This window comes from Argentina silus, assembly GCF_951799395.1.
Source record: "Argentina silus genome assembly, chromosome: 10".
NCBI classification, from domain to species: Eukaryota; Metazoa; Chordata; class Actinopteri; order Argentiniformes; family Argentinidae; genus Argentina; species Argentina silus.
Window position 1 is genome coordinate 6,129,554 of NC_139664.1, and position 18,701 is coordinate 6,148,254.

Below are 18,701 nucleotides of genomic sequence, written 5' to 3' on the forward strand. Positions count from 1 at the left end.
ATAGATAGATAGATAGATAGATAGATAGATAAATATAATCTGTACATCAAAGGTGAATGTAAAAAAACCAACATGCTTTTGACTTTGTTTGTGAGTTTGCCTCCAGTTTCAGAGAACATTTCTGTTTGACACCACAAGGTCTATTAAATGAACCACTCAGACGTGATCCTCCACCACAGACGGTGATGAGTGTGATGTCCTCACTCCCAGGTCATTAGCAGCTTGTTGAACGGCACGAAGGCCCCACGACCAGGCTTACTGTAGGCAACATATTAGAGGAATTTACCACAAGGCATTTACAGTACGTGAGTCACAGACATTTCAGAGGTTAGTTTGTCGTCACCTTAACATTGAAATTATAGTCATTATAGTCTCTTAGACTACAAAGGTAGAAAAGCAATTTCCCAATGAAGCCATGTTGTATTTAGTTAGTCCCGTCAGGAAAACACATGCGGTCTGACCCGCATTCATTGCTAACAGCCCAGCAAGTCACGTTCCTCAAGTTTGGCTTGAGCTCTTTATTTGCATTTTAAGGTGTGTCTTGTGCATGAAGTCATAGTTATTACGTGAGTGAAAGAAGCCTTCAGGCATTACAAAATACTCCCCTTTGTGATGTCTTAACTGAAGGGTTATGCTACTGCTCTTTCTCCTTGATCTGGAACAGTGTTCTGGTTACAAACAAGTGACCTAGAAAGTCTTTCAGTATGATACACTATAGCAGATACAGATACTGATACTGATACGTGATACATATGAATTGGGTAAATCCGCTTTTAGTTAAGGTGCACCTCATTGCTGGAACAATCTACAAAAAAACATTACAATTGGTTGTTCTGGTGCCGCTCAGGCAATTTCAAATGTTGATTGAGGACCACTTTGGTGAAGGATGTGATTGTTTCTCTTAATATAACATATCATGTTGAGGTTTTATATAATGTATTGATTTCTGTATTTTTTTTGGTTTTAGTTTTTTATATATATATATATATATATAGTGGACAGGGTGCACCTGCAAAAGAGTCCTTGGTCTCAGTGTGTTTCCCCTGTATAAATAAAGGTTAAATCAATATCAGCATATGCAGTTTTAAAGAGCTGAATTTTTATAACTTTAACTAAAAGTGAATGATTACCTTTTAACAAATCGACCTATCAGGGAAGTGATGATGGAGGCCCAGCAACCATCAGATGAGCATGGTTGAAAGTACATGAACTCTCAGAACTAGCTAAAAGCATGTGTCTTAAGAATGGAGACAATGTTGAGCTCTTACAGGCAATTGTGATTGTAGGTGCATGAAAGATTGTTTTGCCTGCACACTATACGTAAATGAGGAGATCAGTTACCATTCAAAGTAGCACTGTCCCCTGTGGGTGCCGTCTTGCTGGCCATGCTCAGGTGACTCCAGTTCCACTCCCAGGTGGAAGTCTTGCTCCCCCTGCAGGTGGCCCAGGTAACGTATAGTCCCAGTCCTGACGCGGCCTGACGTCAGTAGGACCCGCACCCTGTGTCCCGGCTGCAGGTCCAGGGGGGAGTGAGGCACAAAGACCCGATGTGGGCCCGGGGAGCTCCTCCAGGAACCCACACTGGAGAGACAGGAAGTGTGCTTGTTTGAGCATGCTTGAATAGTATTTAGTATGATAGTGAATGGTTTTTAACACAAGGGAGAGCTGGTGAGGATAAATAGCTACCTGGTGGCTGCAGACATAGCAAAGGTGGATCTGGAGCCACATCCTGATGACAAGGACATCGGGCTGCCGGACAAGCTGCTTCGGCTGGTGTCCCCTCTTGATGACATCATCTCGGAGCCTCTGTGTCGGCTGGTGTGTCTCACACCGCCTGTTAAAGGTGACAGTCAAGAACAATATAATTATTTTGATCAAAACACAGACATTAGATCACATGTGATGATTACAATAAATCAAGTAGTGTTGTTATTGTAGTATACTTGAGCTGTTATGATCGTTTTCATCAAAAGGATCCCCGTTCTCCCCCTCTGACTCTTCTTCAAAGCTGCCCAGTAAGATGCCAGTCCTGGCCAAAGTCTCAGAGATCAGCTGATCAAAAGAAGCAATGTGGTAATTAATTTATCAATGGTGGTACAATGATTTATGCAGCTTACAAATAGGACACCTGATCAGGTAGCCACATACACACATTAAAAACGCAAACACACACACACACACACCTGATTCCGTAAGTCCTGTTGTTTCTTCTGCAGCTCCACAAACTTCCTTTCCCATGATGACCTCTCTGTAGCGATCTGGGCCTTGAGAGCCTGGATCTCCCTCTCAGCTTTGGACAGTCTCTTCTGCACGGCACTGTTACGCTCATGGCTACCTGGTTTCTCTCTCCTCTCAGACCCTGAAACCAATCATCCTCATCAGCTACCGTTGTCAAACACAAATATAAAGGAAAGCCATAGACTAGGGTAGACCAGACCTTTTTGGTTCCAACACCCTATCAAATAATATGAAGCGAATTGAGCATAATGCTATCCCCAAGTCTGTATTATGGTTGTGGAATTCATAGTTCATATCACAACATAATAATTTTTTCTCTAAATTGTTTCGATTTGTTTTATTTTTACTAAGAGAAATTCTGGTCATCACCTGTGATTTGTCTAACTTGATCCTGATCCTTCCCTGTTTCGTGAGGTTCCTCTGGTGTGCATTGGATTGCACAGTATGGGCTCACCTGACACAAAAAAAACAATGTTATTTACTTTTTTCCTAATTTACATATTTACATATTCACAGGTCATGCGGTGTGACACAGGTATTGTTGTCAGATGGGACACGCACTCACCCAAAAGAACCTGCAGGTGTACAATAGTCCCTTTAACGTCCAGGCAAATGCAGGCCGCAGAAGGTACATCACCATGTTGTTTGATATTTCACCTCACATTGTTGTGTCCTAGCTGACTGGAAAGTACCAGGTATACATCAGTAATGTAGGAATTGGGAAAGGTAAATAAAGTAGCATAGAGGTGGTAATGACATGGCAACACAACACTGTTGTTATAGTAACAGATGTTCTCAATAGCTACGGTTGAGTTTAAACAAGATGAAAGGTGTGTTTGAATTATAACTGCTCGCTGTTATAAGACACAATTCTAACACCGGCTTTTGGATGATGTCATTCAGTGGAGCTACCCCCCTTGAGCCTCATTCCCTGAGAGCAACAAGCATGTACAAACTAACACACACAAGACAAACAAATAAACATAGCCTTTTAGTCTGACACATATAATCCTGTACACAAACCTTTGCCAGCAGCTTGTTGATCTTTAGGTAGAAATCATGGGGAGGAAAATCCTAACTATATATGTATGTCCTTTTTAAATCAAAAGGCTACTATTCTATGATCCTCCATGGTAACTGCTAGCCCAGCACACAGGAGCCTACACACTGACCTGTTGCTAGGTACTGTGTGAGTAGTGTTGCTGAGGAGTGCTCAGCTGGTAAATCTTATCTACAGTAATCTTCTTAGCAATGCAGCCACTTGCTCCAGTTGCATCCAGACTAATTTGGCCTCCTGAACCTGCTCAGCTGAGCACACAAAGTGAGTGTGCTGTCAATTATACAGCTTAATCATCTGTGGTCTGGAATCCTATACCCTGATATGTACTTCCTATTCATAGAAAGACACATAGAAAGACACATGTTAGTGATAAACATACTGTAAGTTTCTGTCTGTCATGCTTGTCTACATAAACACATACCATCAGGTCAATTATAGAACAGATTCACTAAGTGTTTGCACCTGGTCCGACCTCCACCCGTGCATACAGTACTCCCCTTGCTGAAAGCTTGTCACATCCAATAGATTGAAATATTTCATTTAGGATTGATGGTGGGGATCTGTATACAGGCAAGACATTTGATCTCTTTTGAATAATCGAGGCTCAGGTCACATGCAAATTGAATATTTTGCTTGTTTGCATTTTGCATGTGCGTATGAGGCCTGTCTCTCTACCATAATTATTTGCATGCATGCATCCATGAATCTACTACATACATTGTTATGGCACATTGATTAAATAGCACATTCAATTTTCTATAATAAAGAAATATAATTCTGACCAGATATGAGTTTGAGTGTATATTGAATACAAACTCTTCTTGTATATTCTTATTACAAAGCTTTACCACAAGAGGGTGGTAAAACTACAATCTTTCCTTGTATTGTTTACTTGGATTACTTGATTGTAATGTTTCTGCTGATACCCCTACTGTAGCCTGTGTTAGTAAGCTGTAGCGTGAGACAGATAAGGTGAACTACAACTTGGGCCCTTTTTCCCCTCTGGTCATGTGATCAGGAAAAACATGTGGCCCTTACCTTAATGCTTGTGGCCCTAACTGTACTGATACCATTCAGATACATATAAATATATAATCACTTGCGGTACCTTGTCCTATGGACGGTAACACATCTGATTGCTTTAACTCAATGTTGTCAGGCTACTGTATATGTTATACATTAGGGTCATTTTTACAATGGCATTGTCACAAGGTGGGAAAGCAGACAGTGTAATGTAATTCTAAAAATAACCCACCGAAAAAGTGTGTTTCCTAAACCCTGTCTATCAAAATCTACAGTATTGAAAATTGCCATTTTACAATGACTTGTAAACTGTCATAAAGTGGGAAAGCAGGAATAACTGTCCAAACCCATGTAAGAATAGCCTACTACAGAAAAGGTTTGTTTCCAAAATAAGCCCTGGCTATCAGGTATTCTCTATCCTGTCCTCTCCTGTCTCGTTATACAAGTTAGGGGTTGCCCGTGCTGTAGTGTTTATTTTATTCATTAGCAGCCCAGGGACAGCTCTATCCAAACTCCCAATCCAGCCAGAGCTATTATGCATGGTCTCTTAATGGGAGACGAAAAACACTCACTTAAACCTTGATTTGATGTGGGCTTTCCTTATTGACAGAGTATAATCAGCCTTATGAGGAGACAGTTTGAGTGTAAAGGTATGGTTGCTGCTTATTATGTTCTTGATAGGCACGCCAACAATTGTTAAGCTCTCCCCCCCCCCCCCCCCCTCCCCACTGACTTTGAATGGAAGAAATGTGTACAATAGAGGATACTGTATAGTTTGATGTAGTGGAGGTTTGAGGAGTGTACATTTCAAATTTGAGTTTGAAGTAAAGGCACCTTATATCAATCGAGTTAGTACAATAACCTAATGGCACCCAAATATTTTGTCTCTTTGGTCACAGAAGGTGATCTCACCAAGAGAAAAGCCCTCCCTGTGCACAACGGGGACACAGCACTGTAAAACAGAGACAACCAGAGTGTCACAGTAAAATATTTATGAATAAACGTCTTGCTTCATTCACAGGCTTCTCCATCACTCTCCTTTTATAGAAGGCCGCTACATCATTCTTGGGGAACATGTTTACTGTACACTTCTTACCTTTAGGAGTTGAGGTAAGCAGTACAGCGTAATGGCGGTCCATCGGTTGGAATGTGCGGTGGATAGGGACGCCCGTCAAACGTTGCTGCATATCAAACTTCGTTTCATTATGACAAAACCGAATGTTTTATACAGATAATTAGCGGTAATGTAGTCAACCTGCTTTTACAGATTTAAACGGCCGACAGTGATGTCAGCTATAACACTATACGTGGTTTGACAGATTTCTGTATTGTACAGGACTTGTTTGTTCATAACTGCTTCATAATTGCTTCGTCATAAGTCCGGAGGAGAGGCATCACAGATCATCACTGTCACTAGTGTGTCATGGAAAGTGAACTAATTGGTTTTATGCTGAGGAGAGTTGGCGGTTGGATGGATTGTCAAAACCCCAAAAACAATATCAGGACAAAGCCCTGATATCACTCCTTTCACTCTGAGACTGCTTCCACCTGTTGCATGCACATTATTTTCCATCACCTGTATTTACAATACATACCTATTCAGATAACTCACTCACGCACTCCTTAGTTAAAGAGAGGGTTATTTATTTACAAGCTGCATTTAACCATATCCACTTGCATATGCATATTACCTTTGGGACATCAAACGTGTGAGCATTCTTAGCTCAGGGTTTCCTATATCCTCTTGACTGTAGGGAAGAATAGTCTTTGGTTTCAAATTAAAGCATTGCATTCAAATGAAATGTGAGCCTGCAGGTAATATCTGCTGGGCTTATTGTTGTGTGTGAAAAGATCAATATATTTAGGACTGTACATACTCAACCACCATTCAGGTACACTATGTGGTTGTTGGTGTGCACTGCACTCAGTAAAACAACACATGTGATTGTCTCTTTTCCAGCTCATGTCCTCTCCAATCAAAACCCTGGCTCAGATGTGAGCATGTCTATGTACATTTTTACTGTGGTTTCTTCTGCATGACTCTTGGTGTCCACTGTGTGACTCCCTTCATGTCATTCTTTACCAAAGAACCAATTTTGCATGATACAAATCATGTTGATATTTACAGAGACTGTCTCTTTGCTTCTGTTTACTGTTTGGCAACGGTATTTAAATGGACTATTTTTATTTACAAACTTTGTAGTAACCCTGCTTGGGGTCAGAATGTGTATCATTTTAAAATATGTGAAAATGCTACTGAAATAAAAGCTTTTCACGAGTAACAAAAAGAGTGGCACTTTTACTACAGTCGCTGCACAATGCTTTACTATTCATATGGAGACATGGAGCCATATCAGACCACTTCTTCCCGCTTCTCCATGAAAAGGAAGGATTTCTTGTCACATGAGTGCTCCAGGTGCCTTTTGTGTTGTGCCCAGGTATTCTGAATTCCAAGAGCCACGATGTCACAAAGAGGTAATTGTATTCGAGGGGGGCTTTATGGCTTACAGAGAGAGAGGGGGGTTTTGATTTCACATTGTGTTGAACAGAAACCAAGAGGTACCCTACATCACAAGGTTTGGACATGTCACCAATGAGCCAACAAGGGTTTTACAACAGTCCAGTGCGAGTGCTTTTCTTTACCGACAAAAATCAATAATTTGTAGTTCTATAGAGTATGTGCTTAGCACCTTGAGGTAATGTAAACCCCTGTTATTCCTTAGAACATTAAGACAGCTTCAGACCTTAATGTGCAATGGGAGATTTTTTTGGTGAAGTTGTACAAGTGAAATCCATATTTTGGATGATTGCCTGTTGAATTTCACCTCATATAAGCACAATAACCTTTAAACATGCATCAGGCATTACAGATACACCATTTTCTTGGATGTGCTTTGCATTAAGTCATGACATGAATAAATATCATGGATCGACAGAAAATTCATTTTGTGTTTGATTCATTAGCAGTGATTCATTATTAATGTGTTTCATAAACGCAATAAAACCACAGAATATGACCTATTTGATCATTTTGCCTGGTCTCATCATTTGATATTTTTCCTCTATTTGTCCAATTGCATCATTGTCTGAGGCTACGTCAGTAGTCATTCGGAGGGCCGAGGGAGGAACCTGATGTTGTCTAGACCCACCCAGCCCTGTGCCTTTTGTCTCCTCCTCTCTGACTCAGCCTGATAATTGGGTGGTTGTCCAGGTGAGAGTTTCCACTTATTAGGTTGCCTCTACTCTGCTATCACCGGGAAGAAAAGGAAAAGGGGGGTAGTGACACAGGGAGAGGGAGAGAGAAGGAGAGACTCTACACCTTTTCCACAGCTAATATAGACGACTTCTCTTGTGAGCGGAGCAAGGGTAAGGCGATGCTTCTGAAAAACATTTAATTGATCAAATAATCTTGCTTGTGCTGTTGTGTGCCATCAGCTGTGTTGTTGTGTGCCATCACAGGGAATCTCAGGATGATTTCATTCAGCAAGGGTGGTTGCCATGGTGGTGTACAGGTGATACAGTAGATGATTATGTTGCATTTAAGTTATACTTCAATGTTATCAGGATGTATTAGTAAGGTTATAGATGTAATACTCCCATTGAATGCTCCAGCTAGTCTTTTCATCAAATACCCATTTTGTCACAATTAATGAAGCATTTGACAGTGAATTAGGTCAAACCTGCACATTACCCAATAATTGGGTTATGTTAACATTTTGTTCCACGAATACATCATCATCGACTAAAATAAGACAGGGCTTCCCAGCAGGATATGGTATATCAACTTATGTGATGGGTTGACTAAAAACAATTCAATGTGAGTTAAATATAAATGTTTCTTGAGCTGGCATGCTCCTCTACTTCATATTCTAACTCTTGATTATTTTTATTTTCTAACTTTTGAGACTTTTATATATGTTGCTGACTAAATAATATGATAACATAACCACTCTTACATCACATAGTAAACTACTCAGAATAACAGCAAATTATTTTACAATCATGAAATGTATCACCATCACATCACAGAAACTCAAAATCGGGGCAAATATTGAAAGGGTGTTGGCTGACAAAGTTGACTTTGTGATTTTTATATGAGATCCAATGTATAATTCATTTGTACAGTGTAAAGTCTGTCTGTGCATGTAAACAAATGGTGGCATTCCTAAAACAATATGATTTCTCAGTAATTGAAATGATCCTACAGTAAGTTCTGCAATGAGGAAATGAAAACCTCAAGCCATCTCAGCTCATATAACAGGCACAAAAGGATAGTGTGTCACTGCCTGAGGATGCGGCACCTGCATACACAGCCTTGAATACACAATGCAATTATGAAATTGGATCTACTTTTAGAAAATATGAACTAACGCTAACCTTAACCCTAACCCTAACCCTAACCCTCCTTTTCGCACTGACCTGACTTCTATATCCTGGCAATACTGTTGTCTGACAGTTACCAGGGTGGCAAGCCCATAGGAGGCTTGGTGCTTGGCTCCTGGGGAGTGGGGGAAAAACAAGCCATGCTTAGCAGTATTGCCCCGGAGACCTGTTGAGGAACAAACACCTTTTAATTGTGTTCACTGATGACCGACTGCTAACAGACACTTCATAAAGTAATAGCTCATGAAGCCACCACACGTGACAAGGCTATTGACCGATTACATAAATATATGTCATTTAGATAACGCTTTTATCCAAAGCGACTTACATTCCAGTGAGTGCATACATTTTTCAGTATAGGTATGGTCCCAGCAGGAATTGCTATTTAGGTTATTGAGTTATATGAGTTGAGTTGCTATTTAAGTTATTTTCTGTTGGTCATCAAGCCTTACTTTCTGTAGATTCTGTAAAACCTAAACCAGTGGGTCAAAATTAAAGTTCCTAACGTCCAATTTGTTGGCTGCATGTATATGGCCACTGCAGACTATCACCAGATCAGTTTCATCAGGACAATTAGAGAATTGTTTGCAGAGGTTAGCCCCCAGATGACATGACTCCCGTAGATCAAAGGGCGAGCCCAGGTGGGACGTGATGAATGGACAACTGTTGTTATCCAGAGTCTATTAACATGTGTAAACAGTCTGATTGCTCTCCCAGTCCCACTTAGGACTTATGTCTACAGCAAAATAAGAAGATATTATAGACATGAATTTGATCTGTTTTTATGTGGTATTCTTTTCACTGTGCATCAGGGAACATTATCCGAGGATCAGGTAGCCACATGATCATATAACACAATCATAAATTTACGTTCATTATGATTTAAGGAAACCATCCATTATATCATTGTCAGTGTAAATATTAGTAACTAGGTGGGTCCAAATTAATGACATGATCCCTTTGCGCTTTCAGATTGAACTAAGACTACTCCTTCTAGAAGACAATGGCCGGAACTGCTTTTATAAAAGGCACAGGTACAGATATCACAGTTATGTTGACTTTCTCAATCTTTTCATCAAGTAAAGAATATAATGAGTAAACTCTAAAATTAACATTATACACAGTTAACAAAACAAACACTGTATTTGATCATTGTGTGATTCGGTGACCCCTTGGCTACTACGATGTAGGAATTAATACTGTATATTTTCAAGAAGATGTTGACCATATTCACAAGCTACTGTAACTCCAAAAAGTGTAAGACCTAAAAAAGACACAGAAACCAAAGCACATACACTAGAACCATGGCAACTAAATGAACCGATCCAGTCCCGGGTGAACAAACGATGACACACAGTGAACTTATGCCAATGAACTGCTTAACGGTAACTGAAGGATGCCTCTTTCTGGCCCTTCTCTCTGACCAGGCCTCCTGCTCTTCCTACTACTACAACTGCAACCGCTGTTATATGTGTCTGGTCAATCCACCACTGCCATCACAGCATCTCCTAGCTCAGCTGCTCCAACATCGGCAGTCTCAGCTACGATGCAGTCTACCGCTGTTATGTCCGCCAGCAATACTCAAAGTGGGACGACAACAACAATGGCTGTATCTACGGGGATGTCAGCAACTGTGCCAGTCACTACCACGACTCAAATGTCTAGTTCCATGGCCACCTCCACTGTTATGTCATCTCCCGTGGGTCAAAGTAGTGCTCCAGTCACTAGCTCTACCTCAGGTTCATCCACAGGTGTGATGTCAACAGTAACCAAGATCTCCAATTCAACCCTGACACCCACTGGCAGCTCATCAACAGGTGCTATATAGTATATACCACTAATTCATTTTTTTTTTTTAAATATAAATTCAGGATTAACAGTAAGTGTGAATAGAATGTTTCCATCTTGCATTAACACCACATTTTTTCTGTTGCTGACAGATAACGCAACAACAACCGCTAACAGTTTAATGACCAGTTCAATGACCGGCAATAGCACGGTGAGAATGATCAGTTTGATCAGAAAACAGCCTTTTCTGAGAGAGCAGAGTGTACTGGGTCCATTCAAAGTCTAACTGTCTCACTCTCTCTCTCTCTCTCTCTCTCTCTCTCTCTCTCTCTCTCTCTCTCTCTCTCTCTCTCCTCTCTCTCTCTCTCTCTCCCTCTCTCTGTGAAACAGATATCCTGCCTCACATTGTCCTGTAACTACTCAAACTGCTACAGCATGTCTATGAATATGACTGCCACTCCATGTGCCACTAATATACAATTCTGTGAGGTACAGTATGTTATGTTTTAAAGTCAGAGTTTGAATCACTTTGAAAGTATTGTGAAACAAGTTGTATTTGATTTGTTATGATATCGAGGCATGGAGGTCCATTGCCTAGGTTACATTCTATTTCAGCATTGTATAGATTAAATCTTTCCTTGTTATCATAATTTCTACATTCTACTTTTTAGCGTGGGCAAAAGTGTGCTAAAGTGTAACCTCCTATCTGCTCAGATGAGGAAAGAGGTGGACATGACGTACACCATTGGCTGCAAAGCCTCCTGCAGTGATGTCACCTCCTGTGTCAACGGCACTCTCAACTGCACTGTGAACTGCTGCAACTCCACCGACTGTCTCAACTCCACCCTGGCCACCATGGACCCCTCTACCACTACCTCAGGTACAGTTGATATGCACCCTGGCCACCATGGACCCCTCTACCACTACCTCAGGTACAGTTGATATGCACCCTGGCCACCATGGACCCCTCTACCACTACCTCAGGTACAGTTGATATGCACCCTGGCCACCATGGACGTTGTATTATCATCTGTTACATTGGTGGAAGTGAAATTGGATTTACTGTAATCAGAATTGCATTACTATGTATGAAAGTAAGCCTATTTATTCAGCTTGTAAGTCCCTTAGTTGTTTGTGACTTGTTTGTACCCCACTGACGACCCTCCAGGAACTACAGTGAGGACGACCACCACCACCACCACTAAACCAGCTGCCACCACTGCTGCAAACAATGTAAGAACTTATGTGTGTGTGTGTGTGTGTGTGTGTGTGTGTGTGTGTGTGTGTGTGTATGTGTGTGTGTGTGTGTGTGTGTGTGTGTGTGCGTGCGTGCGTGTGCGTGCGTGCGTGCGTGTGTGTGCGTGCCTCATTCAAGTTCCTCATTGGCTGCATCATCTTCTTTCAGGGCAAGGTGTGCCACACATTTCAGTGTAGCACAGCGGACTGCTACAAGAAAAGCAAAACAACAAAACTGTGTACCAACAACCAGAAACACTGTGAGGTAGGACTGTAGTTCTCATTTACATTTACATTTACATTTACATTTATGGCATTTAGCGGACGCCTTTATCTAAAGTGACTTACAACAAATGCATTTGTTTAAGTAAGTGAATCATCTATCCATCAGTCATCATAAGAAAAAGTAATGAATCAGAAAGTCAGAAAGTCTGTTTATTTGCCATGCAATCAATTCACATCAATTGTTGGAATGGGTCTTTTTGCACACACCCCCCCCGAGACAACACACACGCACTGCACACCCCCCCTCCGAGACAACACACGTGCACACCCCCCCAGGGAGAACAGAGCGCTGGGCTCTGGGCACAGGGTCAGCCAAGTCAGCGCCCCTGGAGCAATTCGGGGTTAAGTGCCTTGCTCAAGGGCACAACGGCAGTGGTAGGGACCTGGATATGCTGCCAGCAACCCTCCAGTCACCAACTCACATCCAGATCCCTCCTGGAGCGGGGATCGAACCAGCAACCTTCCGATTGCTGGCCGGCCTCTTTAACCTCCAGGCTACCATGGCCGCCCCGAATGCTCGAACCAGGGGCCATTGGCAGTCACAATGCTTTTTTCTCAGCATTCAGCATTTCACAGAGGAAGGGAATAATTCCCCAATGTGCACATGCTTCACTAAACAGGAAAGAAAGACAAGGCATACAATTCTATATAAAAAAAACAAAGCAGACTGTTCTTATCTCAACAACATACCTCTCGTCTTTCACCATACCTGAACATCTCAATCTCTCCTCTCCACAGCTGAAGAATACCACGACTGGCTCCACAACCACCTGGAAGGCAGGTTGTAGCGTGAACTGCTCAGGTGAGACCTGGTGTCCGTCCTCTAAAGGCGCATGCCACCTAGAGTGTTGCAACGCCACCACCACAAGCTCCTGCCTCAAGCTGGACGGCACTTTGAATGTCCCCTCTTCAGCCACTAGAGGTCCTCACTTCCCTATATCATTGATAGCGTCTGCTTTACTGGCTTGTCTGCTGAGCATTGGCTCTCTGGTTTAAATGAGCTGGTGAAGTGATCCAGGCTTTAATATTCAATAACAACTGTAGGTTAACTGTGAAACCTTGTTTCCATTCCACATACACACTATACCGGTTGTAGCCCTAGTCTGTTTTGTTTGTTTGTTTGTTTGTGCATGTATGTGGCGTATCAACATGTGTGAGGGTTCAGTCTGTATGTGACTTTGAGTGATTTAGGTGATTTATTTCATTGTAATTCTCCCCAAGAGAGTGAAAACCACATGATATGAAAGGGTTTTCTTGAGAAATATCATAGCATATCAGGACCAATATGACTACAAAACATTACTGGTCACCACATGACCATTATACTCATTTATTAGTAAACAAAAATAATAATAATATTGAAGACAGAAATACTGAAGATAGAAAACAACATTTATGTATAATCATACATGACTGAACTAATGCATGATACTGTATATACACTGCTGCTTGAAGGTTTGTGAACCCTACAGGGATGGTCATTATTTTTCTATAAAATATAAAAATGAACTTATAAAATCTTTATCTAAACCCCAATTCATAATAAAGATATTCCAAATAAAGGACACAAACAAAAAAATATGATATATTTTCATTGTTTATTTAACAAAAGTGGTTTATTTAACAAAAACTCAGATTTCATGTGTGCAATAACATGTGAACCTCTTCAGTCAATAGCTTGTGGCACCTCCATTAGCAGCGATAACTTGGAGTAAATGTCTCATATAGCCACTAATCAGTCTCTGACATCTGTTTTGAGGAATTTTTGCCCACTCCACCTTACAGAACTCAGCCAATTGGGTAAGGTTTGAGGGGTGTCTGGCATGTACTGCCCGCTTCAGGTCCTGCCACAGCATCTCGATTGGATTTAGGTCAGAACTTTGACTTGGCCAATCCAAAACACAAATCTTCTTTCTCCTGAGCCATTCTTTGGTAGGTTTGCTTGAATGCTTTGGGTCATTGTCTTGTTGGAAGACTCATTTTCAGCCCAGCTTTAGCTCCTTGACTGATGGCTTGACGTTCTGTTCAAGAATCTCTTGGTATACCTCAGAATTCATGGTTCCCTTAATGATGTGGAGTCGTCCAGGTCCAGAGGAGGAAAGGCAGCCCCAGATCTTGACATTCCCACCACCATGCTTGACTGTTGGGATAAGGTTCTTTTAGTGGTAGGCAGTGTGGGGATTTCGCCAAACATAGTGGTTTTGATTGTGACCAAAAAGGTAAATTTTGGACTCATCTGTCCAGAGAACGGACTTCCAGAAACATTTAGGCTTGTCCAGGTGGTCTCTGGCAAAGTTAAGATGGGCAGTTTGGTTCTTTTTTGACAGTAGAGGCTTCTTGCTAGCAACCCTCCTAAGAATGCCATTTCGATTCAGTGTTCTTCTCCTTGTTGAAGCATGCACAGATACCTGAGGTGCAGCAAGGGAGGTCTGCAGATCTCTAGATGTTATGTTTGGGTTGGCTTTTACCTGGTTTATTATTTTTCTTGTGGCTCTTGGGGATATTTTGGAAGGGTGTCCACTTCTAGGCCGAGTTGCTGTCATGTAAAATGCTCTCCATTTGTAAATGATTTGCCTCACAGTGGACTGATGGAGCTCAAATCTCATTGAAATGATTTTATAGCCTTCCCCAGACTGATGTGCTCTCACTACCCTCTTCCTGATGTCCTCTGAGATCTCCTTTCCTCTCGGCATGGTGTGTTTTGCATTCACCTGTATGGGTAACACAAAACTGACCAGGTTTCTCTATTTATCAGAGTCCTGCCCAAACTCTTTCCTAAAGATCTCTCCTTTGATTGGTTCATTTGGTACTCAATTATTTACCCACCTGATTCTACTTACCTACTTGATTTAACCAATGCAACTTGGGGTTCACTTATTTTTGCACCTGCACTCATTTCTTTATAATTTAGTTTTTCTATTACATGCATGATTTCCTCTAAACCAACATATGGAATTAGTCAATATAAACCTGTCAGATAAAAAAGACTGGTTCTGATTAAATAACGATTTCATGGTAAAAACTAACATGGTAAAATCTATAATTGAACAAGGGGTTCATATACTTTCAAGCAGCACTGTATTGCTCAGCAATTTGAGATTTGTTTCAAATGAAGTTCACATTTACAGTATGAGATTTTTAAGATTTCTCCTTTTTGGACATGAACTTTGTATGTTTTTTAATCATAAACTCATACATTTCCCTTTCAAAATGTAGATTTAGTTTTCCTTCATGCAGCTGAGCTGCCTACTATTTCAGGGGTTTAAAACAGTTCTTTGAACTGCATGTGATTTATTGACTATGGGAGAAATACAATATGTGTATATTTCTCACATAGACAAAATGTCACAGTGTTTTTAGTTTGTTAGAATGTTAGAATGTCTTTCCCTAAGATGAACAGTCTAATTTGAAGTGCCTTACTGTAACACCACAACTTAATCAGGTAAATGAACTGTAATACTACATGATACCTGATCATCAGTGAGCTGTCATTAATAACCTTTGCCCCTGTTTGATTTCAAATTGTGTATTTATCAAGGTATTTCCAGGTATAGATACCAAAGGGTGAAATTCTTGCCTTTCATGAGAGCAAAAAAATATAGGGTAAAAGCTGGCACCTTTGTAACAATTACTTGCAATCCTCCATGAGATATTGTTTGTCAATAAATATTTTCTAAATACTCCATTATTAACTAGTTATAAAACACTTTGGAACAGAGGAAAAATATATCTTTACGCACTTTAATGAAAAACACATCTGACGGGCTGTAGAAAGTATTTTAAATATTTTTGCTGACGCATGAGGAGTAATTCTATATTTCTGTGATTGTGGTCATACAGTACACTTTATTGTACACCTGTAACTCGTATTGCTAATTGTTTGTTTTGATGTACTCTTATTTATAAAGTGGAAGCAGATTTATATGATTAATAACACTTTCAAAAGGTGTATTTCCTACTCCTGAAATGCCAATATGACATAAACATCAGATTATATTTGGAGAAAGCCTAGTGATACCTAAAGAAATGTGTCATGTGTGATACTTTCTAAACTGTGTATATTGTACAAACTATAACAACTGCTTTTGAAATTATATATATATATATATAATGAAATAAATGTTTGACCAAAACTAAACTCAAATGTGCAGCATTCCTTTTACTTGAAGTTTTCAACTATAAAGCTTTCCACAGAATGCAGATACATGTGTGTAAGACTTTTCTTTTAAACTGAGTAAATAAACAATCCATATGTTAGCAGCACACACATGTTGTCTACTTCAAAATCTTAATTAAATCATACATTCTTTACCTTGCATTGTCATCAGGTTATTATGGAGATGGAATGAGTGGTTGTCAAAACATTTTTTCAAATGATAACACAGGGTGCATCATTTAAGTTTTTGAAAACATGCATCAATAATGTCATAATCAAAATCTATTAATATTGTTCTGTATTTCCTGGGAAACAGAACTAAACTTTTCACCACTGAGACACAATTAGCTACATTTGTAACACAAACCTTGCTGATAAATCATTTGAGACAATGAATTCCAAACCTTCCAGTTCTACAGGTCTAAGACTGCTCTTTCAGGCCTCTACTTCCCTATTGCGAGGAGCCCCAAAGCGACTCTGACAGTGACAACTTCTCAGGTAAGAACTTAACTTGTTCTGCTTTATCTATAAAGCTATTTTAGAGACCTGTCTGCTAATCTTTGATGATCAGTAAAGGTGTGTCACTTTGTTTGAGTATGTTTCTCCAATCTAAGATTGTTCATTTTTATTCATAGATTGGGGCTTGACTTCTAGTAATGCATCTAAAGTGGAGAGCCCTGGACGCCTGGCGGTGGATGCTTCCCCTCTTGCAGAGGCCTCACTCCCCTCCATTTCTCTTGAGGAATCCTACAGAAAGAGAGGATGCAGGGACTATGGAGGACAGAGCCGGAGCCCCAGCCAATGTCCCTCCAAGAAGCCAAGGGTCAGCAGTGCTCAGCCCAACCAAGACAAGAGAGGCAGCGAGAGTAGAGTTGGACCAGATTTCCACCCAGATGACAAGAGAGCCAGGAAATGAGATCACATCTCCAGCCTATATGGGGGAGGACATGGGAACTCAAAGCATCCAGTATACCTTTAGGCTGAACTACTGTATATGTTTGCATATATTCTATAAGCTGTCTTAAAAACATAGTATAAGTAAAGTGTATTTTGATATATGTTTTTTTCTATTCATTGTCACTATAAGTAATTGCATACTATAGGCCAGTATTAGCATTCCAATTGTATACATATAGGTAGTTACATATTAGTTAATTAAATACAGGATTTTGAAATAAAGAACATTTAACATTATAACTCACTCTGCTGTTTTTGTGTCATTGTGGCTACTTCCCCGCGTTAAGGCTAGTGTCTTTCACTAAATTCTGGGACTAGACGCCTGTTCAGCATGTTTTAATATTGTCCATGTCATAGACTTTCTCTATATACAAGTAGCCTAGTAGCCTATGTACATAGTTATATCATTATCATTAACACTCCCATGTGCACTCATTTCAACATCATTTAAGTTCATCTTTATAGTTAGACGTTATGCAGTTCTTACATTAATATTTCAATTTGATAGCTGTTTATAGCCTATGTAGACATACTGGCAGAATGAAAACCCTGAAGACACTTTTGCAATGAGCCCTATTGAAACATCGCCCATTACCAAAGGTTTGTAAGTATGATACAAACATTTGTACCTGAGGCAGAATACCTGCAGTCAACCGTAGCCTGCTCCTGCATCAGTCTGATTAAGTGCGAATAAACCGATTAGCAAAATTTCCGCTTTGAATAACAGCCAAAACATGACGTCAGGCTAAACTTCTGAAGTCTCTGCGTGGCAGCGGACGGAGCATTCTGCTGACAGCGAGCAACGACGGGAAGGAATCAAAACATCTGGAAGGAAATATGATATTGGAGTTCAGGAAACAACTTTTACGCATCACTCCGCCGTGTCATTTTGCATGTTTGGAGATATTATTGAATGTTTTCTTCAAATAATTTTGCATTAGAGAAGAGTTCAGGTGTTTTTCTCTGTTCACTCGAATATTGTGTGCGGGAGAGAGACAGGCAAACAAATAACGGTTTTCAAGAATGGATCAATCCGTCGCAATTCAAGAGACTTTGGCAATAGACGAAAACTGCATCATAGTATCCTTTGTAACCTGCGTCAAGGGTTTACTCATATTGGAATGTTACATTCTGGTTCTCTGTGGAGTTATCAGTATGTTGGAGTTAAAGTTCAACTTTCTTATGAGTTCATTTGAGACCAAGAAGGTTGTTACAGTACATTCTGATACAGTCCACCTCGGGCGAGCAGGCCCGGAGGGTAGAGTACGGGCTTAGGGCCTGTAGCCTTTCATTCAGTGTATCCGAAAAGGGCTAATATCTCACTGAAATCATGTCAGTTTTATATGTTAATGGTTTAATACATTAACAATGTGTAAAGACGCAGAATATTTTTAGCTGCTCAATAATGTTGTGGGCATGCTCAGTTGGGTGTGACATTTAAAATGCTACGGTCCAACTTTTTCATTGGCGAATGTTCTCCACAGGGTGGCACTCTTATTCAAGCTATTAGTATATCATGTTCAGGGTCTCTCAGATAGTCACAATAAACAGCAATTTAAACTTAGTAAAAGTCTT

General features: G+C 40.4%; 2 protein-coding genes across 2 annotated transcripts; one reads left to right on the forward strand and one right to left on the reverse strand.

Moving 5' to 3' along the window:
• Positions 1 to 1,337: 1,337 nt before the first annotated feature.
• Positions 1,338 to 2,909, reverse strand: LOC310810756 (uncharacterized protein; the record flags this gene model as incomplete). Its single annotated transcript, XM_083678606.1, has 6 exons — positions 2,804 to 2,909; positions 2,608 to 2,692; positions 2,184 to 2,359; positions 1,944 to 2,052; positions 1,687 to 1,834; positions 1,338 to 1,581 (listed from the first exon to the last, which is right to left on the reverse strand). The coding sequence occupies exons 1-6, from the start codon at positions 2,876 to 2,878 to the stop codon at positions 1,338 to 1,340; spliced, it is 837 nt and encodes a 278-aa protein (XP_083534732.1). The 5' UTR covers positions 2,879 to 2,909.
• A 4,666-nt stretch (positions 2,910 to 7,575) lies between these two features.
• Positions 7,576 to 16,236, forward strand: LOC310811526 (uncharacterized protein). The gene is made up of 9 exons (XM_083679714.1): positions 7,576 to 7,687; positions 9,677 to 9,738; positions 10,132 to 10,521; positions 10,645 to 10,703; positions 10,883 to 10,981; positions 11,207 to 11,372; positions 11,661 to 11,725; positions 11,898 to 11,993; positions 12,752 to 16,236. The coding sequence occupies exons 2-9, from the start codon at positions 9,708 to 9,710 to the stop codon at positions 13,007 to 13,009; spliced, it is 1,164 nt and encodes a 387-aa protein (XP_083535840.1). The 5' UTR covers positions 7,576 to 7,687; positions 9,677 to 9,707; the 3' UTR covers positions 13,010 to 16,236.
• The last annotated feature ends 2,465 nt before the right edge of the window (positions 16,237 to 18,701 follow it).

Bases quoted from the DNA above. Each gene is read 5' to 3' on its own strand.
- LOC310811526 (XM_083679714.1), top strand. From the start codon at position 9,708: ATGGCCGGAACTGCTTTTATAAAAGGCACAG. The intron at 10,522-10,644 runs GTGCTATATAGT...TGTTGCTGACAG, and splicing joins CACTGGCAGCTCATCAACAG to ATAACGCAACAACAACCGCT. The intron at 11,373-11,660 runs GTACAGTTGATA...ACGACCCTCCAG, and splicing joins CCCCTCTACCACTACCTCAG to GAACTACAGTGAGGACGACC.